This window comes from Pleurodeles waltl, chromosome 6 (assembly GCF_031143425.1).
Source record: "Pleurodeles waltl isolate 20211129_DDA chromosome 6, aPleWal1.hap1.20221129, whole genome shotgun sequence".
NCBI lineage: Eukaryota > Metazoa > Chordata > Amphibia > Caudata > Salamandridae > Pleurodeles > Pleurodeles waltl.
Genome location: NC_090445.1, coordinates 720,611,669 through 720,636,646, shown reverse-complemented (window position 1 = coordinate 720,636,646; position 24,978 = coordinate 720,611,669). Strand labels below are relative to the sequence as shown.

General features: G+C 45.0%; 1 protein-coding gene across 3 annotated transcripts in view; it reads left to right on the top strand.

The window, feature by feature from the left end:
- Positions 1 to 20,244, top strand: part of INPP5F (inositol polyphosphate-5-phosphatase F) — an 855,919-nt gene extending 835,675 nt beyond the window's left edge. For all 3 annotated transcript variants that reach the window (XM_069239234.1, XM_069239233.1, XM_069239235.1), the window contains 2 exons: positions 7,251 to 7,338; positions 18,450 to 20,244. In XM_069239234.1, the coding sequence (XP_069095335.1) occupies positions 7,251 to 7,338; positions 18,450 to 19,599 (1,238 nt within the window). In that variant the 3' untranslated portion in view covers positions 19,600 to 20,244. The remainder of the gene's footprint in view (positions 1 to 7,250; positions 7,339 to 18,449) is intronic.
- The last annotated feature ends 4,734 nt before the right edge of the window (positions 20,245 to 24,978 follow it).

The window sequence follows — 24,978 nt, the reverse complement described above, 5'->3', positions numbered from 1 at the left end:
GAGAAGCACCAGCATCATTGGCCCCCCAGTGAGCTCTTTCTGTGACAAGCTGCCAGTGCTGTCTTAGTAGCCATCTCTCCAGGATGACAACCATATCACAGCCTTCCATTCGCTCAGTGAAACCCAACTGTTAAGTTATTGTGGAACAGTCTCCCTTCTGCATCACCAGTCTGGCCTCCAGCACTCCAGTTTCTTTTGCATGTTGTGCATCTGCTGGCGGATTTCCTTCATAATGAGCTACCACACGTCCAGGATTCTCTTGATGGCTAAGACCCTTTCTTTCTGTCATTCTGCCCTTAGAAAGGTAAGTAGGACCTGTCTATTTTATTCTCCAGCACCTCTCTGGATTCCTTGCTTGCTGCCAGCATATTGTCCTGTTTGTCTTGTCCCATCACATTCTCTGTTTGTGATGGAGCATCAGCTCATGGGGTAGGTCCTCCAGTTTAAGGTGATTTGTGCCTGCCCATGGGCATCTCTTCCAGAAGGGGTCACTTGAGATGTAGATCCAAAAGACCAGCTCTCCACCTGAGGGCCTTATTTCATACGGAATCACCCGGAGGACTCTATACTTCACTCAGTACCTTATCTGTGCCTTGATTATCAGCAGCATGCTTCCCACAGCTCAATACTTCGCTCTTTGTACTATCAAAGCATAATCCAAGCTAGGGGAAGCAGTCCATTCTTCCTCCACTTGCTACAGGGCCTCCATTGACGCCCTCTGTCAGGCTCCCAATATACAGAAACCTCTTTCACTCCCAGAGTACGTAGATTTGCAGGAGGAGGCCCCCACTCTGACGACCATCACCTGTATGCCCCATGCATCCAGGTTGGGAGGCCGCGCTATGCTCATAATGCAGGCCTGCTCACTCACTGCTTAGTTTCACACCCACTTGGGTTGTAGACAGATTTTACTCGCTGGGGTTCCAACTAATCCTCTGCACCCCCGTTGTCGCGCTAGTGCCTATTATATCCCAGGACCCCATCTGCCTAGCGGCCTCCAAAGCCTCCAGCAACATGCAGTATTGCGTACCCCCAGTCTCTGCCTCTGTCACAGCTCAACTTTAGCCTCTCACCAGCACAATTTTTTTTCATCTGCCCCACAAGCCAAGCATGTGGAGAACGTTAGGTCCTCAGTCCAAGCAGTCTGCACCCCTGGGCTGATCCAGGCTTGCTAGGGCTTAATCACCATCTTTCGGTTCACCTCTCCCTGGCTCGACGGCTCACCAGATCCGTCCCCTGAGCCCTCCCGTTCCCGGAAGGCCACCAACCATCCTCTCCCCATCATCCTGGAGAATCTTGGAGAATCAGCTATAAAGGTAAGGGGTGATGGTGCAGGATTATGATGCTGGTATGTGGAGCTCAGCAGCAGTGCACTTAGAGCGTGTCCAGCTCCATTTGCAGAAGACCACTCCTTCTGCCATATTAAAGTATACTGCAGTCAACACATTGGATGGTGAGCAGTTTGTGAGGATGCAGTTTTCAAAGCAAACCCTGTATATGGGGTGTTTAGGAATCATTTAGTAGAAAAAAAAGGCAGAAACATCTTGGTTAGATTAAAAAAAGAATATGATAAATAACGATGTTCTACTTGGTGGAAGGGTGATTATTTTGAAGTTTATGAATCCAGTTATAATACCATTGCAACCTGTGCCTTTACTTGATAATAGTAACTTCTATAACATAATTGTTTGGGGCAGCCACAGAGTCTCCCCTTGAGTTTAATGTTTCTCATTTCTCCAGGGCATGGTATTGACATTGGTGTTTAAGAGGAAACACCTGTATGAGAAATCAGTAAGGTCACTTAGTTGTATTCTGTTGCAGCATTTGTATAGCGCTTTACTACCCCATGTGGGGCATTGAAGTGCTTGCCTGCATGAGTAAAACACTAGACCTTGTAGGGTGTGTGGTTGGAAGGAAGTTGTCTTTGTTTTGCTCCTATGGAGGAATTGTTTTCATGTGTGCATGATGACCACTGAGAATCGGTTATCATGTTATGCAATGCAGCACTTAGTGTGTTGGATGATAAAGTGTGAGAGGCAAATGCAGAGTTTTATGATTTTTAGTATGCTGGTAGCTTTGAACAGCTCTGCATGTCCCTTTATGGTATTTCATCTGATGTAATCTGTTTAGCTGGTTATTGCACTGGGTTGTCCAGTCTGAGATTTTGTGCATAGTTTTGGTCCTGAGCTGGCATGGTTGGAGGCAGAGAGAAGTGGAGATGCTCATTTGTATTATCATTTTATTATCATTCTACATGTGAGTGTGTTTGTGAGATGTAACAAAGTGGCCATATTGTATTGGTATTTGATTCCTGCAGTGGTGGACTGTTTTCAAATAATCCAAGTTCTACAGCAATGTGTGACAGATCTGTTACTTTATTCCATGCCTATTCATTTGGTGGTAACTGTTATTTTGGCTGTACAGTGAGGGTGACAGACAACCCTGATAGCAGATATGTCTTATGTGAATTTAAGAGGTATAAGTTACAGTTTGTTGCCTACTGTTGCATAATATGGTTTTAATTTTATTGTGGGCCTCAACTGTTATATATGAAAGTACATAACTATATAATGCCACAGCGAAACATGGGTCATCCCTTCTTAGCTTACCAGTTTGCTAGTTAGGTGGTTGTAATTTGTAGGTTCGAAGCTGAGAATTGCGCTTGAGGGTGTAACTGTTTTCTGAAATCTGTTGCCGAGAAGCAGGTAGTGCTGTTATCTATGAAATAGCCATGCTTTCAGATGTCTTCAGAAGGGTATCTACTTCTGGGTTCTTCTATTGCTGGCTCGTAGTGAGTTCTAGAACTTGGCATCTTGTACTGATAAATCAGTTCCTCCTATGGATTTCTTATGGTAAGGTCGTATGGTAAGTGGTGCAAGCTTTAAATGCGGAGTTCACTTTGGTTTGTAAACTTGAATTTAGCTTTAGGTACCTTGGTAATTTTCCTTGTGAAGCTCTGTGGACAATACAGAGGGCCTCACCATTGCTGTTTTAGCTTCAGGTAGCCAGAGGAGCATTTGCAGGAGTGGAGTCATGTGCTCTCTTAGGTGAAGTGGAGAGGAAGTTCTGCAGCAGCATTTTGGATTAGTTATATTTTGTGTATAATGAATTCAGATGAACCAAGGGATATAGACTGTTGGTATAGTGAAGCTTGGAGTTTACAAGTGTGAGGATAACTTGCAGTTTATCTTGGTGTGTGAGGTATGGGAAGAAACAAGGTAGTGTTTTAATTCTGTAGAAGCCACTCTTTGTGATGTTGTCAGCATGCAGTAACAAGGATAAGTCTGAATCCAACCTATGTTTCCTCCTAGGTTTCTAACTTCTCTTAATGTTGTTGAAGGGTCTTGAAGGTCCTTAGGCTATATCCTTTTTATTCAAAGCATTGTTGTTTGTTGAGCCAGGTCCCTCAGACAAAGGTGTTGCAACACTGTGGTAAAAAATTTGATCCAGGCTCCCAGCCTACTGGAGCTAAGAGACACACTCATCCATGCCTGTTACTGAAGATAGTTTACTTTTTAATTTCAAACTCTTCTACAGGTTAATATGAATTATTTTTTGGAAAAAAGTCTTAATTTAGGATTCAGCTAACTACATCATTATTCTGTCTCTTTTATGACTTCGAGTTTGCAGCTAAAATTACAATCATTATTGCTAAATCCACTGAAGGGAGATTTGTTCCTTCAAAGCCATGAAAAGGAACTTGTGATCCTGTTTGCTAAAGTCCATATTAAAATGTTTTTCAAAAAGTAATTTACCAACTTTGTGTGCCTTAAGTTGTTTTTTTAAAGCTGAGGTTTCAGTGGCTTTAATGTGTTGTATAGATTGATCTATGGAATATATGCAACCGAGCTCTTCTGAAATCTTTTTCAGTCCAGTGGTAATTTATAGGTCGTTCTTAGTTCTTGGAACTGAGTGCTCAAAAATGCGATAAATATCAATATGATATACTCATATTCCCATGCTGTAAGTTCTTTAATACATTTAAAATGTCAGGGGTTCTAACACAAGATTAAACAATTATGGTGAAGAGGGGCATCGTTGTGTAGTCCCTCTTCTTCGTAAACCGTGATCATACCTTGTACTACACCATCACATGAGTTTCAGAATCCTATATTATGTTTAGCGGTATCGATGAAGTTTTCTGAAAACTAATTGGCTTAAAAAGTGTCCAACACAATCAAATCCTTCTTTCAGAATAGCTGTTATTGGTTCGCACATAATCACTTAGAGGGTCTGGATATTTTCGAGTAATTGGAGTTAGTACTGAACAAACATAAATGCAGTAATATTCTGTTAAAAATTAATAGCTGTAAACATGATTCTGATAAACACTTCTAAACATAGATTCCTCACCTTAAAATATTTCCCAGGCATCAGACTGGATCCAGACAATCTTGAGAAGAACCTCTGCATGCCAGTAGGAGGCATTGATCGGCTCAGCGTTGGAAGTGACGTGCTCATGCCTATATAGGTGTCACCCCAGTGCACTGACATCAGTTTCTTTCTTTCTTTCTGTGCCTGTAGCGTGGATTCTGAAAGCTACTTGTTCGCATTTTTCTTTACATTTATCGACTCTTTTTTAGAAACTTTCTCCCCTGTGTGGGTAATGTCACAGAAAGATGTCTGTTTCTGAACCTCACTTGGTTCGTCTTTGGTGTCAGGTATAGGACCACTACTCCAGAGCCTGTGCGGACTGTCAGTCACTGCACCCGAAGGCAATCTGGGAGAGTGTCAGGAAGCTCCTAGCAGTGCGACACAAGAAAAACACTGCATTGCTACTGGTCCGGATCCCACAGAAGATCCAAGGCTTGGTCACGGACTCGGTCTCACGATTGATCATCTTCGAAGTCTGAGTCATTGAAATGAAAGTTGGTAAGTCAAAGAAGTACAACAAGTAGTCCTGACAGACTTTGGCTTCTCCCCCTTGTTCATGTTCTCCTAGGGCCTGGTGTAGCAGAGCTGAAGGCCCGGTCTGCTCTCCATCTCCCTGACTTTCCCAGAGCAACCCCCACCTAACTTAAAGAGTTTTATGTGGCTATGCACTCAGTTTTTGGGCCCCCACTCCCTCTCCCATGCTTTTGCGCCCCAGGGAGCCAACAGGTGCCACAGCTGGGATACCGCTGGTGAGCCTACTCCCAATGCCAACTGGGTCCTCGTGATCTGCCCCTAATGTGAACCAATTCCAGCGGCAAGACTTCGCCAGAGCGCCTTCTCACAGTGCTATATCGGGTATTTCCCGTCCCGCAAACAACATGGACCCCATTGTTCTATTTCACTCCAAAACTGCCCTGCCTCGGCACCACTCGACATTGACCCTGCACCCTCTGGACCACGTCAAGCAGCTGGCTTGAACACACTGCCTCTGGCCTTTATCAAGACTAGCGCGGAATTGGACTTTGGGAGGGGTGTTGCTGACACCTACCAGTTAATTGACCCTTCTAATGAGATGGCTCATCCCTACCAAGACAACTATTGGTATGAGGAGCTGGGAGATGCTAGTGGACTGGACATGTCTTCAGATGCCGGCCTGATCTTATCTCCAAGACTTGTCACAGAGGAAGGTGTGTCCTTCGCTAAGGTGGTGAGGAGGACCAAGGAGGTCTTTGACCTGCAGCTTTCCTCTGTCCAGGTTAAGACTAATGTCTTAACAAAGGTATCCCCTTCGAAGTCCTTGCTTCTTGTGAATAAAGCCCTCATGGACATTGTCCTGGGGACTTGGCCCAAGCCCTGCACAAGTGTTGCAGTGCACAGGGTGATTGCCATCGCCTCCCCTCTGCTCCTGGGTACTCGCTTTCCTTATCCAGCACCCAAAGCCTGAAAGCCTGGTGGTGTGGGCCTCAACTGCCAAATCTAATCCCATCATGTTCCACCCTGCTCCTCTGGACAGGGAATTCAAGAGACATTTGACACATTGAACCAGGTCATTATTGATGGCAGCAATGCAGCAAAACTCTCCATCCTGAGTGGTTTGGACACCAGTGATTCTCTCTGCAGGGCTATTGCTTCAATGGTGGCACTATGTCAGCTGGCTCTGATCAGCTGGTCTCTTGGGGGATGTCCAATCGGCTCTGAAGGACATGCCCTTTGACAGCTCTTTCCTGTTTGTTGACAAGACAAGTTCAGTGCTTGAGCGCTTTAAGAAGAGTCGGGCTACCAACAGATTTTTGGGTTATTCCCGCAGTACCAGCCATACTCCTCAAGGTCACAGGACCTCCCAGTGTTCGTGGCCATGGACTCAGCTCCCACAGATGATGTGGGAACCAAAGCCAGTGTGCTGTCTAGTCCCCTGCCACTCCGTTGCCTATATGGGCACCACATATGTTACTTCTGATGTGGAAAACGCCGACACAGAGCAGATCGACACCACCTACTGGTGAACAGACGTGCTGCTTAAGATTTTCCAGATCCAGTCTGACATCTGGAGAATATTCTTAGGTGAGGAATCTCTGTTTAGATAGAGTCCATACAAGGAAAAGCATTAATGAAGGTAAGTAACTTGTTCCTTTAGAATACACTGGATCTAACTCAACATGTTTATTCCGGTTGTACCTCTTGCCATACAACATTCTTTAGATGGATCTGATTCACTTGAAGACCTGAATTGCAGTGCTGTCTAAGGGAATGTAACTCTCATGATGTGACCCTTTCAGTAGTAGTTCCTGAAAGGATTATCTATGAAGAGTAGATTTAGGGAAGGAACATGCTGCGAGATTTCATAACGTTGTGCATTTCAAGAAGTACTTAGAAACTCCATAAGCTCTATAAAGTTTTTAAGAAATGGACTCTGGAACAGCAAAATGTGTGAGCGGGAAAATTGTAGGTAAACCTAAGTCTCTTATTAGACAGTTCGTTGTGTTAGTGTATGTGAGGTCTGTTTGCGTTTGGCATGCCTAGAGGAAGCACCATATGCATTTGTAAGAACTAGAAAGCCTCAGAAGATATGGTATACATTAATTGATTTTTATGGTTCTTCTGATGCGCTTAAAAGATAGGTAGGTTACCTTTTTGAACTCCTTTTTTTTTTTTTTCTCCTAAGGTACCTAACGGTACATTCACTTCATTTTTCTCATTGTTCTTGTACAGTATAACTGAGGTTGGCCCATTTGTGAAAAGGACTGTGTAACTATTGAACCATAGGCTAGATGTTAGGCTATATTTAGGATATATTTATGACTGCATAATAAAAAGAATTTGGGTTATGCAATGCTGTAACTAAACTAGTGTATATTGTGCTATTGCTTTTATTTTAGACACCCTACAGTGTATTGCAGAAATGCTCAAGATCACCAAGCAAGCCCTTGAGTTAGATGTGCCCATCATAGAGAAGAAGTTAGAAAGGTGAGTTGTATTCTTTAGGACTCGCCTACAGACCGCTTTTGCTGTCTGTTGTTTAAAGACCTATTGTGTACAGCACCAGTACATGCAAGGGCTTTTTTCTATCAGCCCTCCATGGAAGTCCCCTTTGTGCTGCTTTCCTCTTGACATAGTGCTCCCTATGGTTTTTCCCAATGGGAGTACATGGGTTCTTTTGCTTTGTCTCTCTCATGTGGTGGATTGCTCTTCACGTAGCACTGTTTGTGTTTCTTCCCCAACCACACTCACCCGTTTGTTTTCCTTTTCTCTCGCTGTCTGACTAGTTTTTTTGTATTAAATCCCCCTTTCCCCGTTTGTATGTTGCGTTTACTTTTTAGAAGGGCCAGACAGCTTCATTTTACTTCCTTACAATTCTCATTTTTATGCTCCTTCACAATGTCCAGTCCTCCACATTTCTTTACAGGGCTCTAAGTGTTGTGTTAATCTTTTATTTTATTTTATATATTGGTTTATTGAGTACAACACTACACACAGTGTTAAAGCAACAAGGGGAGTTAGAGTCACACACAGCACAAGGTATCTAGTGCAGATGGAATAACATAGTATCGAAGTATAGGGGTACCATTGTTGTGTAGTCATTTTAGTTATAGCTCCATGCACGTTAGTTTAATACACTAGGCCGCTGTGCACCTTGACCTAGATATATTTTATTCAGCTTCGCATTGTTATTTTTACAATAACCAGTTTTACGTTCTTGTTTTAATTTCTTCTATCTAACTGTTTTGCTTAGTTCAGCATTGTGTTCTCAAACAACACATTCTTGATCACTCTGTGCTTCAGTCAACATTCGTAGAAAATACACATCCTTACGTAGGGACATTTTCTTAGGACATCTGCTTTGTTAATTATAAAAACACTTTCTAGTCCCATTACACATCAAGAGGGAGATTCCAGCCAGGAAACCACAACTGTATGCTGAATGCTTCGCTGCAGATGCTGACGCAGATTACAGGCCTTTGCTCAGCTATGAGGGTTGATGTCCTCCCAAGGGAACCTGAAAGGCAGGATTAGAGCTTAACATGCCGTGCTCCAAATATGATTTAGATTGGAAATAGTCCATTGATTCTAGTGGCAATATGATAGCATTATTCTTATGCTTCAAGCTCATTGTCACCATTTTAATATTGTTGTGTTGTGTCGTTCTGGTTGTTGCAGCTCACGCTTTGCTATCCAAAATGCAGTCATTTTATTAAACAAAGCTTTAAAACTTCTACTGCTTTTATTGTCATTTATATATGAGACCGAATTGTGAATGAGAGAACTGGATGCGACCTGAGTGACCACGACTTCCCTGAGAAGTACGATATATCATGCGCTCGACTGCCCAATCATCCCTACCATTCAGGAGAGATGAGGCACTGCTAGTTAGCCGGAGCAAAGCCCAGATTTGGAGTGACAGGTGTCACCCACCGTGGGTCACACCCAGTCCCCCCCATACTGTGGATGATCTTGCTGCTCAAAATCCAGTAGTCTCATTAGAATAATGAGAGCCTACGCAACACCATTTGAAAAAAACTCCTCTGGTACAGTCGGGGCATAGATATCGTAAGTCTACTTAGTAAAATGTATGGCAAGGGATTACGGGCCCACATCAGTCGTGTTAGTGTCCTTGGGAGTTATCCACCCCTGATCCGTGGCAGCGTTCTGTGTCGCCAAGTATGTAACCAGTGGGGCTCAAATATGTTTAGGCCTTGACATCGCAGGCATCAGCTCCCAGTAGGCTTTGAGTTGCTACTGGCAGTAAACTGTGCCCTTTATCTAATGAGTTAGATGGGGAGCGGGGCGCCTTCCTCAGTGGATGGCAGCCCTGGCTTGGCCAGAGATATCTGGACAGTAATCAACGTTCAGATCTCCACCATGAAATCTTTCACGTATTCTAGCAAGGCTATGAAAGGCATGCATGGCAAGGCAAGGCATGGTCAGTGATCTGCGCTATGATGTCAAATGTCCCTGCCCCGAACCGCGTGAATGCAGGACATTCTCAGGTCAGATGCATAAAAGTGGCCAGGTGTGTAGCGCAATGAAGGCAGCGCACATCATCTACTAGTCCCATCCTATTTAGCTATGCTGGTGTTCGGTAGACTCCATGTAAAAATTTGATATGGATCATCCGGAGTCTGCAGTTTAGGGAGAGGGCTCCAGATTGAGAGCAGCAATATCGCCACTGCTGCTCAGTTGAGAAGGGATTTATGTAATCAGCCCATGCAGTCCAAGCAGTTGGGATACAGATTGGGGCTTTGCCCTGCCTTGTAGTTTATAAGCTTGTGATGAGTTTGCTTGGAGATGGATTTGCAATTAGTTCCTCTAAACCATGGAATGTCAGCTGGCATCAGGGAAAGTATGGTGCAGAGCTCGGAGATCGTCACGCAGCTGGTGACAAATAGGCACTTCGGGAGGTTTTGGCAGAGTCTGCAAATATGCGCTGTGGGGTTCAGAGAACGGCTCTTTGGGTGAAGGTCGCCAAATGTGTGGATTTGTAATCGCTGCAGATGTCTGGGAGCACCAGCATCATTGAGGGCCGGGAGCACAGGGTGCCCTGCTACCCCGATATTCGGGGCTTACATGCAGGCGAGAACTGCGCGTTAGAGCATCCTGTCCTAAGCCCAGGTTGTACAAGCAACAGTGTCAATTCTCTTCCAGGGGATCCTCATCAGTAGTCATAAACATTGAATATGCCCGCCCTTGTGCGGGGACCCCGGAGCATGTATAAAATACACACATATAAAGTATGAAATATGCACGAAAAACTATATATATAGCATTTTTAGTAGACATATCTTTCATACTAAATTCATATATACATGTGTAAAATAGCAATGCAGACTATAATCATAAACAAGCTAAAATGCTTTATTTATATGGATTTTTTTTTTTTAAACATTATAAAATTACAAAAGAGAATAAATATCTACCCAAGCCCCCAAAACTGGGCTTAGGGAAATAAGCAGCAGCAATATCTAGAGAAAAAAGAGAAAAACTACATTGAAAAACAATGGAGCATTCTTAGCCAATAGGCTGCATGCAGGTTAACACAGGAGAACCATAAAAACTTTGGCACTGTGCCTTTAAGACCCTGAGCACCTCCAGTATCCCACCATGCCTCAGGGGTGAAGGAAAGGTGAAAGTTGGTTCACAGTTAGGTCAGTTCTTTTTTCCGGCTTCTTCTGAGAGGATCCTGGAGCTTTGAGCTCTCTGTTTTTCTGAGTTTTTCTCAGAAAAATCCTTTAAAACAGCGTTTTTTCCTGTTTCACTCGACAGATAACATCTTTGTCTGAGTTTGGCAGTTTTTTCCTGACAGAAAAATGTCTTCACTTTTTGTCAAATGCCCTTCTTGTGGGAAGAAGAAAGCCCAGTCAGACCCACACTCTCTTTGTATTGTGTGCCTGCCTCAGAGTCACTGCCCTGACACTTGCAAGCACTGCAAGAATATGTCAAAGAGGACTCTGAAGGACAGAGACAAGATCAGGCTACATGGGCTTCATGAGAGGCAAAAGACATCGTCCTCTTCACTTCCCAGGCAACCAGCAGGCCATTCTCAGGAGAGAATGGCCAGGTCAACGTCAATAGGTAGGAAAGTACCTGTTTGTTCCCCGTTGACGTCGTCGCTGCCACCGTCTCACCGGCATAGATCGACGGCGACCCGCCCGACGTCGAAGGATACGGCGTCGAGGGAACATGGTCATCGCAGGGGCATATCTCCGTCGACGGCAGCCCCGCCGATCGATGTCGAGCCATCACCGGCGCGCCCGTTCACCGCCGAAGACTTCGCGCCCCTTGACGTCAAGAGACACGACGTCGAAATCGCCACGACGGCATGAGCGACATCCGCCGTCTGCCACTCGCCGCTCCACGTCGAGGCACTCAACGTCGAGACATTCAACGTCGAGACCGGACTAGCCAGTGTGCCCTTCGACATCGGCACAGCAGTCGACGTCGACACAGGTTTTACCTGTCTCGCAGGGAGTAGAGCATCGTCCTCCAACAGATAAGGCACCATCTCCAGTGGTCTCCATACGGAGCGACTCATCTCATTCGAGAGCGGCATCATCGGGGCATGTTTCTCCCATCAACTTATCACCTAGATGGTTGGAGAGCCTGAATAGACCAGCGGCCTCCCCGGATTCACAATACTCTTGAATGTACTCTCTTACTGCCTCTCTCCCGAGAACACCATCGCCGACAGCGCGGGCAGGACGGGCTCGTTCTGCTCCTCGTCAAGCGACCACGAGGCCTGGGCGCTCTGTTACAGCCTCTCGCAGCAGGTCTCGTTCCCAATGGAGATCCAGGTCACGATCACGAGACAGAAGATCACCCTCTTGGTCGTCGTCAGGATCATCTGTTGGGCGTTACTCCCCCACCCTAACAGATTCTCCACCTGCTAGGATCTCACCGGTGGATGACATTACCACTTTTAACGAGGTGCTGTTAAGGGGAGCGCAGAAATTGAGTATAGAGGTTCCGGAGCCAACTACCTCCTCGTCAGTCATCTTTGAGACTCTGCAGCACAGATCAGTGTCGAAAAAGCTACTACCACTAGTGCCTGGTTTATTGCAGCCAACCATGGACACTTTTCTAGCTCCAGCCACACTCAAGTCTTCCCCCGGCTAGGATTAAAAAAAAAATACAAGGCTCCCGAACAGGATCCTTTGTTCCTAAGAAAGGATCCGCCACCGGATTCTGTTATATTGGCCGCAGCCAGAAAAACCCACTCGGTGGCATCATCCTCCACGGTCCCCTCGGATAAAGAGAGCAGGCATCTAGACTCTCTGGGGAGAAAGATGTGCGGTACGGCGGCATCTGCAATGAAAGTCTCCAGCGCTTCTGCACTCCTGGGCAGGTATGACCGTTCTCTGTGGGACTCCCACCACAGATTCACAGAAAAATTGCCCAGAGAAGACAGACAGGACTTTCAAGAAATCCTGCAAGAGGGATGCCTGGTATCCAACCAGGTCATCAGCGCGGCAGCGGATGGGGCGGATTTAGCTGCGCATGGGTACGCGCATGGAATCTGTGCTAGAAGATCTTCCTGGCTGAGACTGACTGGTTTAAAGCAGGAAGCACAGCAGCGCATCCTAAACCTCCCATTCAGCGGGAACTCGCTGTTCGGTACCCATGCAGATGAAGAGATGGCCCGCATGAAGACAGAGGTGGACACCATGAGGGCAGTAGGCCTGGAAAGGAAGAAAAATTTCAGGCGGAGGTAAAGGCCTTATGACAGGCGCCCGTTCCAGCAGAGGGTTCAAACCCCTCACTGGTCCCAAAGGCCACAACAACGGCAAGGACGCCCCCTTTTTCAGGCTCGTAAGCCCACAAGGGAGCGAGGGTCAAGTAGACCTCAACAGTCCACACCGAAAGCGCCGGCCAAACAATGATATCTCGCTTCCTTCGACACTGTACACCACTCCGGTGGGGGGAAGTATCACAGGTTATCTTCACGAGTGGCACTCTATCACAAAAGACAAATGGGTGCTCAACATTGTCGAAAATGGCTACTCTCTTCTTTTCAGACAGCCTCCACCACACTTGCCACCAGCCAGATGCATTCCATCTCATCTCAGCCTGCTGCGCAAAGAGGCTCTCGCCCTCTTACAAAAGAAAGCAATAGAAAAGGTTCCACCTGCGCACAGAGGAAAGGGGGTTTACTCCCGTTATTTTCTGGTGGCGAAAAAGGGACGAGAGGGCGTTTTCAGACAAATTCTGGACTTACGGCTGCTGAACAAGTACAGAAGAAAACAGAAGTTCAGGATGCTAGCCCTTCACCAGATTTTCCCGCAACTACATCAGGGAGACTGGATGTGCTCCATCGACCTGCAGGATGCATATTTTCACATCCCAATAGCTCCCAAGCATCGGAAATTCTTGCGTTTCCAAATAGCTTCACAGCACTATCAGTTCAGAGTTCTACCATTCGGCCTGAAATCTGCCCCGCGTCTTCTCGAAATGTGTGGCAGTGGTAGCGGCACATCTTTGAAAACAAAAGATCTTCGTCTACCCATACCTAGATGACTGGTTACTGAAGGCTTCCTCTCCGGATCAGGCGAGAAGCCATCGGGACATTGTGCTCAGGGTTTTCGAGTCTCTAGGTCTTCAAATCAACTACCAAAAGTCAACCTTGATTCCAACACAGAACCTTCACTACCTGGGAGCTATACAAAACACAGAGCTCCAAAGAGTGTATCCTTCGGAGGAACGACTTTTATCGATACACAGGAAGTGTCAAGACCTGTTAAAAGCCGACGCACCTACTGCCCGTCAGGTGACATCGCTACTGGGCTCCATGGCATCATGCATTTTCATTGTCCCAAATGACAGGCTGCACATGAGGCCCCTTCAAGAGGCATTGGAGAGCAACTGGAGCCAAAGGACAGGTCGCTGGGAGGACAGAGTGCGGCTACCGACAGCGGCACTTCAGTCATTGCAATGGTGGATGCACAGACCTCACCTGTCAGTAGGTTCTCCGTTTCACCAGGTAGTTCCATCCGACACTCTGGTAACGGATGCGTCTCTTCAGGGATGGGAGGCTCATCTGGGTCCCCTCCAAGCTCAGGGCCTGTGGTCCGACAAGGAAAGGAACTACCACATCAATCTGCTGGAACTCAGAGCGGTCCATCTGGCTCTCAAGTCTTTCTCTCCATTGGTTCAGGGGAAATCTCTCCTAATACAAAGGGACAATACAACCACAATGTATTATTTGAACAGACAGGGGGGAACGAGATCCCTACCCCTATCTCGAGAGTCCCAAACGATATGGCATTGGCCCCTGGCCAGGGGAATGTCAATTACAGCGGTTCACCTGCCAGGTCAACAAAACGTGGAAGCAGATTTCCTGAGCAGACACCTAGAGGACGCACACGATTGGGTCCCACACGGCGAAGTCGTCGAGGACATCTTCGCTCAATGGGGTCGACCTCAATTGGATCTCTTCGCAGACGAAGTAAACAAGAAATGCCCAGACTTCGCATCCAGGTTCTACCGTCCGGGATCTCGAGGGAATGCCCTGTTGATCGACTGGTCAGGGATATTTCTCTACGCCTTTCCACCGATTCCCCTCATACCGGCAGTGATCAACAAACTTTACAAATCCAGAACCAGAATGATTCTCATAGCGCCACAATGGCCCCGTCAATTCTGGTACACAGATCTCCTCAACCTTTCGGAAAAACCTCACAGGAGGCTGCCGTGCAGACCGGATCTTCTGAGCAGGATGGAGGGCAGGATTCTACATCCCAACCTACCCTCTCTGAGCTTAACAGCATGGCTCCTGAATTCCTGCAGTATGGACACCTAGGGCTCTCGCAGGAGTGTATGAACATCTTGGAAGAGTCCAAACAGCCTTCCACGCGGCGTTCTTACGCTTTTAAGTGGAAGAGATTCTACAAATGGTGCTGTCAACAAGGGCACAATCCCATACGGGCTCAGGAGGATGTCATACTGTCTTATTTACTTCATCTGGCAAAGTCCGGTCTGCAGGTATCATCTATTAAGGTACATTTGTCTGCCATTACAGCCTATCGTAAGTCACCTTCTCAGGAATCCTTCTTTACGAAACCAGTAGTCAAGGATTTCTTAGAAGGTTTGAAGAAAGTTTTTCCGCCCATTCGGAGACCCTCTCCTCCATGGGAACTGAACATAGTACTGTCAAAACTTATGGGCCCTCCTTTCGAACCTATACACAAGGCCTCTTTACAACACCTTACGTGGAAGACGGCTTTTTTGGTAGCCATTACTTCCGCGAGGAGGGTCAGTGAGATTCAGGCTTTGTCTTCCAAAGAACCGTACACAGTTTTTCACGACAATAGAGTGGTTCTGCGAACTCACCCATCTTTCCTTCCGAAGGTGGTGTCAGAATTCCACATCAATCAAACTATATCTTTACCGACTTTCTTTCCCAATCCGGAGACTCCGGCGGAGAAAGCATTGCACTCCTTAGACTTGAAAAGAGTGCTGAAATTTTATTTGGATAAGACAAAATCGATTAGACATTCCAACCACTTGTTTGTAAATGATGGTCATTTGAGGACAGGAGAGGCAGCATCTAAAAGAACGATATCAAGATGGATAGTTTCTTGTATTGTTAATACTTACCAGCTGGCTAATAAACAATTACTAGCTAGGCCTAAAGCGCATTCCACAAGGGGAAAAGCGGCTACTGCTGCCCTCCTTAACAATGTCCCAATCTCTGAGATTTGTAAGGCTGCTACATGGAAGTCTGTACATACTTTTACTAGACATTACTGTTTAGATTCAGATGCAAGAGCAGACGCCCAGGTTGGGCAGGCCTCTCTGAGAAATTTATTTGCATAATACGTACCTATTCCTGCACTTCTATTAGACAGTCCGCAGAGTTTAGGGATGGGCTTGCTAATCTATTCAATGTTTATGACTATTGATGAGGATCCCCTGGAAGAGAAGGATTAGTTACTTACCTGTAAATCCTAGTTCTCTTCCAGGGATATCCTCATCAAAGTCATAAACAACCCACCCTCCTCCCCGGACGCACGTCTCCTAGAAGTGCAGGACAGACTGTCTTTCGAATCAGTTTCACAGATTGTCACCGTAAAAAAGTACTGACCTAACTGTGAACCAACTGTCACCTTTCCTTCACCCCTGAGGCATGGTGGGATACTGGAGGTGCTCAGGGTCTTAAAGGCACGGTGCCAAAGTTTTTATGGTTCTCCTGTGTTAACCTGCATGCAGCCTATTGGCTAAGAATGCTTCATTGTTTTTCAATGTAGTTTTTCTCTTTTTTCTCTAGATATTGCTGCTGCTTATTTCCCTAAGCCCAGTTTTGGGGGCTTGGGTAGATATTTATTCTCTTTTGTAATTTTATAATGTTAAAAAAAAAAAAAAAAAAATCCATAGAAATAAAGCATTTTAGCTTGTTTATGATTATTGTCTGCATTGCTGTTTTACACATGTATATATGAATTTAGTATGAAAGATATGTCTACTAAAAATGCTATATATATAGTTTTTCGTGCATATTTCATACTTTATATGTGTGTATTTTATACATGCTCCGGGGTCCCCGCACAAGGGTGGGAATATTCAATGTTTATGACTTTGATGAGGATACCCCTGGAAGAGAACTAAGATTTACAGGTAAGTAACTAATCCTTACCGTCTGAGGTCGCTGGCAGGTACTGTATATGGCAGCGCTTAGAGGGCAGGGGTCTATATGATAATGTTTGATCGTTGTGTGTGGCTGCAATAGGGTGGTGTGCAACCCGAAGTGGCAAACTGTGCGTATGCACAATAGAAAGTAAGGTCTATGTCAAGAGCTCAGATTCGGCCCTGCTCGAAAGAGAGTCAGTATTTCCCAGGCCACCCAGGGCTTTTTGCCAGTCCATGGCAGAGTGATCCGGTTGGACCTAAAGCGTTTTTGAGCGGGCTGTCAATGGAAGTGGGAGATGATAAATAAATACAAAAACTTTGGGAATACCACTATTTTGGCCAAAGCGATTCTCCCTACGATGGACCGCGCCAGCTGTGTCTATGCCGGCATGCGGTTTTTGTGCCGCATCATAGGTGTAGAATAATTAACCCTCCAGAGCTCACTGGGATACTTGCTCAGCCATATACGGAGATATTTGACTGGGGCCATTGCCCATTGCAAACGATATTGCGGCACAAATGGCTGCACCGTGGCACTGAGCATGAAGATGATGAATTTGGACAGGTTAATGGCTATCCCCGCATAACCTCCGAAGTGTATGATTGCCCAGATGAATCGATCGATATTGATGTTGGGCCCCCAGGCAAATATAACAACATCATCTGCATACATAGAGACCAGGATTCTTCTAGGGAAAAAAGCCAGCCCGCGATGGGAGTGGTGTTGCCACAATTTTGTGGCCAGGGGCTCCATAGTAGTAGCAAATATAGATGGCAGTAGACAGACCCGTCAGGTGCACCGGGCTATAGGAAATTATGGAGTAATCGTGTCATTAACATGCAAACAGGCCATGGGCGCTGCATAAAGTAATTTAATCATACTTAGGAAATTATCACGGATCCCTTCGCAAGATGAGATTTGAAAGAGGTATGCCCACTCTAAGGAATGTAATGGCTTGGCTTCATCATGCAGAGCCACCACCATATTGTCAAGGGTCATCTCTATTAAGAAGAGTGAATAAAATGTGTAGGTTGTGTGCTGTCAAGATCCTAGGGATGAAGCCAGACTGGTCTGGGTGAACAATATTTGGAAACAAGGGGAGAAGGCAGGAGGCTATCAGTTTTGCAAGAATTCTGTTATCTACATTTATTGAAGCCAGACTGGTTTGGGTGAACAATGTCTGGAAACAAGAGGAGAAGGCAGGTGTACCATCTATAGTTCCACTTTAGTTCATTGAGCACAGGTGAAATGTGTAGCAGGAAGATCAGTAGCAATTGTGGATGGGGCTTAGGAGCATTTTTCTGTTGCTGCACCTGCAAAACCTGTCATGACATGGAACCATCAACCAAATGTAATAGGCTACACACTGGTTCAAAAGCTGTGCTGACCAGATAATATGCACACACCAGGTTCCAGAGTGTGGGAGTCCTCTATTTGATGCAGAGCACCAGAGAAGGTGCTGCAGGTGAGTACATGATAGGTGGCAGGCACAGAACTCTTCTTAAAGGAACCAGCACTTGGCTTCTGTTGGTGGACAAAACTGGCTGGATAGTGAGGAGGCTAAAAGGACAAAGTTGCAATGACATCTGCTTGTCCATTTTCTCCATTTTCATTTTACACTGTGTGTTGTAAGGAGGAAGGTTTTACTTCAACTTGCCAATTACGTATTTGTACTCTAAAAAATATACTGCAGTGTTCTAGAGGGTCCTGTACAGTTGTGTTCTGAAGGGTCAAGTTTAATTGTCAAGCCTCTGGTTCAGTTTTAGTTTGCACCAAAAACACAGTTTTGAGTTTTTCATCTGATGTAAATGGTTAACAACTATACTTGATAAAACCAAGTGGCATTAACCATGACAGAGAATAGAAACCATTTAATATTTTAGCAGTAATTTGTATAGGTTTAATGGTTATACTGAAAGTAAAGTTTTTGACATAACATGTATGTACGTTTTTTTTTCAGAAAGAGCAGTAAGCCCCATGAAGACATCCTGGGTATCAAGTCCAAGAATACAGCAGGGCTTGGACTGAACACCACAGGACTGGCCCAGGGCAAGAACTTCTTGATCAGCAAGTTTTCATCCTTAAATCAGAAAGTCAAACAGACCAAATCTAACGTAAATATCAGCAACCTACGTAAGCTTGGCAACTTTCCCAAACCAGAGGTTAAATCATTCCTTCGACCAAATCTGAAGGTCAGCCTTTGGAAATCTGACAGTAGCTTGGAGAATACTTCAATGGACAGCAAAGGCCAAGTTGAATCTGATCTGGAGCTCTCTTCAGATAGTGACTCATTCTATTCTGATGAGTTTTTGCCAAATTCCAAATCTGACGATGAACACCAGCTGGCAGGTTCCTTGGAAGATGGGAAGGTCGACTATGTGCTACCCAGTTGTGGAATCATTGCAGCTGCCCCACGACTGGGGAGCCGGTCACAATCAGTGAGCAGTGCTGAGATGAACATACCTACAGAGATACATGTGACGGAATTTGAAGGAAATCCAGCAAACACTGAGGGCGATGAACGTTTTTCCAAACAAAATAGTCCCATCCACCATGAAGTACTGATTGACTTTGGTACTCCCATTGAAGCCTACTGCCACAAGTTTGTACAAGATGCACAAACTAAAACAACGGACTATTCAAAGGGTGAACTTGCGTCTCACAAGGCCCCGGAAGAACCCCTCCATAATAATACAGCAGTATCTAATAAAAAACAATCTTTGCAAGAAGCAGTAGCAGAGCACCTCCCAAGACCCTCACAATTGCCAGTCCAAATCTCTGAAACAGCCTTTCAGCTATTGCCCTCAGAACAGCCTAAGTCTGTTGCATCTACAGAGAAGAGCCCTGCACCCACTGCACTAGAAGCTGGACCAACGACTGAGCCTTTGTCCTCTGACAGCAACAATGGCAGGGATGTCTCTCCTTTTGCAAAGATACGGAGCTCCATGGTTCAGGTAGCTAACATCACTCAAGCTGGCTTGACCCAAGGAATTAACTTTGCAGTAGCTAAGGTTCAGAAGAGCCCAGAGCCAGAAACTGTCAATAAGGCTCCCCAGAATGAACTGAAAGAAAAGTTCACGCAATGCCAGACACGAATCATTCAGATTTAGGGTGTGATGAACTAATCAACATGAATCTTCTCCATCTTACATGTCGGAGGAGTACAGAGGAGTGTTTCACACCAAAAGTCTGTCATAACATGTACTACCTTCCCATGGCTGGGATCAGTAATATTAATTATTATGTTTACATATATTGTTTTTGCAGCAGACTGAGTCCTGGGGAGAGTTTTAATGATGGGACAATGGGATATGCGTGTAGTATAACACTGGATGTAAAAAAAAAGAGATCCTTGCACAGGTTTCATATGCACTGGTACGTGGCAAGCCAAAACTTGGGGTTCCGAGATCAACTTCCAGCTCTCTGGGGTGAGATGGAGGAAGGTGTGGTATTACATTACTAAAGAAGGTATGATTAGTTACAGTCTTGCACTAGCAAAACATTTTACTGTCAAGTGCTTTATTTATTTTTAGACTTTTTTTTATTAACCTAGCTCCTTAAGAATTTGTGAATATACACATTTTAGAAACATTCCTCTTAAACTAGTTATGGGGAAAAGGGATACCTGTTCTTTTTCATACTGTACAAATTGTTTATCCTTCTCCCTTTCCTTGAAGTGTTGAGGCTGTGTTCAGAGTACGTATGATAGAAGCCTTAAGAGTTATAGGGAAAATAAACAAAAGTGGTAAAACCTATTTTGTTCAATTTATTTTGTTACAAATGGTGAACGACTGTCAAAAGTGGGTTTCCCTACAATAGTGGTAAACACCCTTAAGCAGACATCCCATTCATAAAGACAGAAACAACATATTTTCTGAAACGTGCTAAAAATATTTTCATTTTTATCACGAAAAAAAACAAAAAACTTATAATGCATTTAAAATCCAATATGAATTAAAAATGATAGTGTGTGTACTGGATGCATAAAAAAATAAAGTTACTGCTATTAGGACTTTCATTGATTCTGAAAACAATCTTATGCACTAGACAGATTTCCACTTCTTCTACAGGGAGTGCAGAATTATTAGGCAAATGAGCATTTTGACCACATCATCCTCTTTATGCATGTTGTCTTACTCCAAGCTGTATAGGCTCGAAAGCCTACTACCAATTAAGCATATTAGGTGATGTGCATCTCTGTAATGAGAAGGGGTGTGGTCTAATGACATCAACACCCTATATCAGGTGTGCATAATTATTAGGCAACTTCCTTTCCTTTGGCAAAATGGGTCAAAAGAAGGACTTGACAGGCTCAGAAAAGTCAAAAATAGGGAGATATCTTGCAGAGGGATGCAGCACTCTTAAAATTGCAAAGCTTCTGAAGCGTGATCATCGAATAATCAAGCGTTTCATTCAAAATAGTCAACAGGGTCGCAAGAAGCGTGTGGAAAAACCAAGGTGCAAAATAACTGCCCATGAACTGAGAAAAGTCAAGCGTGCAGCTGCCAAGATGCCACTTGCCACCAGTTTGGCCATATTTCAGAGCTGCAACATCACTGGAGTGCCCAAAAGCACAAGGTGTGCAATGCTCAGAGACATGGCCAAGGTAAGAAAGGCTGAAAGACGACCACCACTGAACAAGACACACAAGCTGAAACGTCAAGACTGGGCCAAGATATATCTCAAGACTGATTTTTCTAAGGTTTTATGGACTGATGAAATGAGAGTGAGTCTTGATGGGCCAGATGGATGGGCCCGTGGCTGGATTGGTAAAGGGCAGAGAGCTCCAGTCCGACTCAGACGCCAGCAAGGTGGAGGTGGAGTACTGGTTTGGGCTGGTATCATCAAAGATGAGCTTGTGGGGCCTTTTCGGGTTGAGGATGGAGTCAAGCTCAACTCCCAGTCCTACTGCCAGTTCCTGGAAGACACCTTCTTCAAGCAGTGGTACAGGAAGAAGTCTGCATCCTTCAAGAAAAACATGATTTTCATGCAGGACAATGCTCCATCACACGCGTCCAAGTACTCCACAGCGTGGCTGGCAAGAAAGGGTATAAAAGAAGGAAATCTAATGACATGGCCTCCTTGTTCACCTGATCTGAACCCCATTGAGAACCTGTGGTCCATCATCAAATGTGAGATTTACAAGGAGGGAAAACAGTACACCTCTCTGAACAGTGTCTGGGAGGCTGTGGTTGCTGCTGCACGCAATGTTGATGGTGAACAGATCAAAACACTGACAGAATCCATGGATGGCAGGCTTTTGAGTGTCCTTGCAAAGAAAGGTGGCTATATTGGTCACTGATTTGTTTTTGTTTTGTTTTTTAATGTTAGAAATGTATATTTGTGAATGTTGAGATGTTATATTGGTTTCACTGGTAATAATAAATAATTGAAATGGGTATATATTTGTTTTTTGTTAAGTTGCCTAATAATTATGCACACCTGATATAGGGTGTTGATGTCATTAGACCACACCCCTTCTCATTACAGAGATGCACATCACCTAATATGCTTCATTGGTAGTAGGCTTTCGAGCCTATACAGCTTGGAGTAAGACAACATGCATAAAGAGGATGATGTGGTCAAAATACTCATTTGCCTAATAATTCTGCACTCCCTGTATAACAGCTTTCAGATACGTTGTACATGCTTCTAATACTAAGGGACATAAAAGCACTACATGATCTAAATCACGTGGAAGACATCATTCACATTGGCAGTGCCAGATACTTAGATTGTAATGATTATGAAAAGCACGAAGACTGATCAATAGAAGTTGACGACATAATCTTGTATTAGGATCACATAACAAATTATCTGCCACTCCTGATCTGATTTTTCTTCATTGGAAAAAGTCAAGGTCCTTTTAGTAATGCTAAAGTGCTCATCTGCCATAAGCAACTTTTCTATTGGCAGTTGCCTCAATGTGTGCTTATTTACATGCACCAAAGTACCTACAATTATATCTTTACAATAAATCTTCACATCATATTTTTCAAATAACGTTTTAATGTTTTTTTAGCTTTTTCCCAGAATTAGTATTGCTGTGTAATAGATCTTGCAGCCAAGCTGTGATTATCATTGTGTGTCAAAGAAGCTATAAACTTTATACATGTGAGCTCAGTCTTACTTCAGTATTGGATCTTTCAGAGATTCACATGCTTGAATACTTCCCCGTTGTCGAGATGGGAGTCCCCGGTGGAATATCAAAACTAGGCCTGAAGATGTAAATACACAGTACATGGACTAGGCTCCAATAGAATAACCTATCATAGTCGTTTTGTAAAATAGACCCAAACTCAAATTTGAACCAATCAGATTGCCATACCTATTAGAACCTCCTGTGAGGAGCTGCCTTCCCTCAGATTTTTCACCGCACGTTGTGCTAAGGAGTCTCCTTTGAGCTCTGCTCAATATTTTCTCTCAGAAGATCTACTACTTCAGTTTTGGGACATTTCTTTTCTTCACTGGTGCTTCAAACTGGCTACCATGTCAGAGACACCAAGGAAAGGCCTTTTTAGATTCTGTGCCTCTTGTTTGAAGAAAATACTATATGTGGATGATCCACATGAGGAATGCATTTATTGCCTATATCCCAGCCACAAAACAAAGGACTGCAAAATATGTAGAAAATTCTCTTCGTAGACTTGAAGGACCTGAGAGGGCCGCCTGCTGTTGTGGCTTCAGAGAGGGAAGACTGGACATTCAGCCTCTGATGAGGACAGTGCCTCCTCTTCTATTTCTGCCCCTAAAACACCTGTGAAGAGAAAACAGGATGCCTCGGATATTCAGGAGCCACCTAAGAAAATGGCGCAAAAACCAGCAGGATCATCGTCAACGACGCTATCAACCACTGCGGCGGGGTGCCCCATCTCGTCAACGCTGTTCTCGCTGCCGACGCTCCCGTCAACGATTGATCTTACAGCGACACTCCCGTCGACTGTGCCTCCGTCGACGATGCCCTCGTCGACGACTATTCCGACGACGCCTCCGTCGACGGTACTACCGTCGTCGCCCACACCGTCGACGATGTTTACAGTGACGACGATATCACCGACTCCCCTGTCGACAACAACTGGTTTCTTACCATCAACTATGAAAATGTTTCCAGCAAAGTGGCAAAGACCATCCACATTGCCATTGTATCAATCTGCACAGCATACTCCTCTCAAGAGGATCTCCAAGACTCATATGACACCGTCTGTCACATCACCAAGCAAGGTGTCGAGGCTTTTGCCATCTAGGTTTTTAGATGGCGACGAAGACTCAGATCAGGATGCAGGAGCCCTTCCCAGTTGCATATTAAATGTCAGGAGTACTCTGATGATGACTCCTATTATGGTCAGCAGTATTATGATCCAGTCCCACAGCAACAACAGGGAATGTTATGCTTGCCTTCTGGTCTTGTTTCCGACCTATAGGCCATGCTGGCTGATTATAGAGAGTGCTTCCATCCTCAGTGGGTGAAGGATCCCATGCCAATAGTGACTGCACCATGTACTCCAGTACCTCTACCAGTTCTTCCTGCTGCGCCCCACATTCTGCCTCAGGCTCCACAGAGTCCCCAAGTCCAGTCCTCTTTGGAAAAAAGCGGCTGAGGAAGGAAAAGTTCTTTCATACCAGGATGAATGGGATGAGTACCTGCTCCCAGCACCCCCTTCACCGGAGCCAATGGCAGTTGAATCTCCTCCAGAGGACATTGGCTAGTTTCACAATCTGTTGGAAAAAGCGGCTTCGCGGTTTGAGCTGCAAATGCCATCTACGCAGCAGGACTGCTTTTTATATGACTTTAAAGAGCCGCATAGGAAGTTGGTTAGAGCAATACCTATTATTGACCATGTATGGAATAAGGGACTTAAAATTATGAGGAATCCAGTGACCGTGCCAGCGGTATTACCAAAGCTAGACAAAAAATATGAAGCAACAGAAACCGCTCCTGCTTGCCTGGTGGGTCATCCAAAACCTGACTCAGTGGTTTCTGAAGCTGCCCAGCGATGCTCCAGAAATCCTTCAGCACCTCTATCTGCACCTCTGGACACAGATGGAAGGTGCCTTGACAACATTGTAAAAGGTTTTCTCCTATGTCTGCCATTGTGGTCCATGCTGCAAATTCTCTGGCGCTCCTGGGCAGGTACGACAGGCAGCTGTGGTCGGACACCTCGCACTCTGTTAATGATCTTCCAGATTCCAGTGAGTCGGAAGCAAAAAAGATCCTCATGGAGGGTCAGCGCACGTTCGCAGATGTGATTGACTTTGCTCTGGACATTGCAGCTATGGGGTTTCGGCTACTGGCTGGTTCAGCCGTCCTAAGGCGTCAAGGCTGGCTTAAGGCCACAAATTTTAGACCGGATGACCAAACCAAGATCCTGGTCCTCCCTTACGATGGGCAAGACCTGTTTGGTAAGCATGTGGACGATGCTCTTCAAGTGATCAAAACGGATACTGCCAGGTCTTTAGGGTCACTGCAGTATAAGCGCACACCCTTTCGA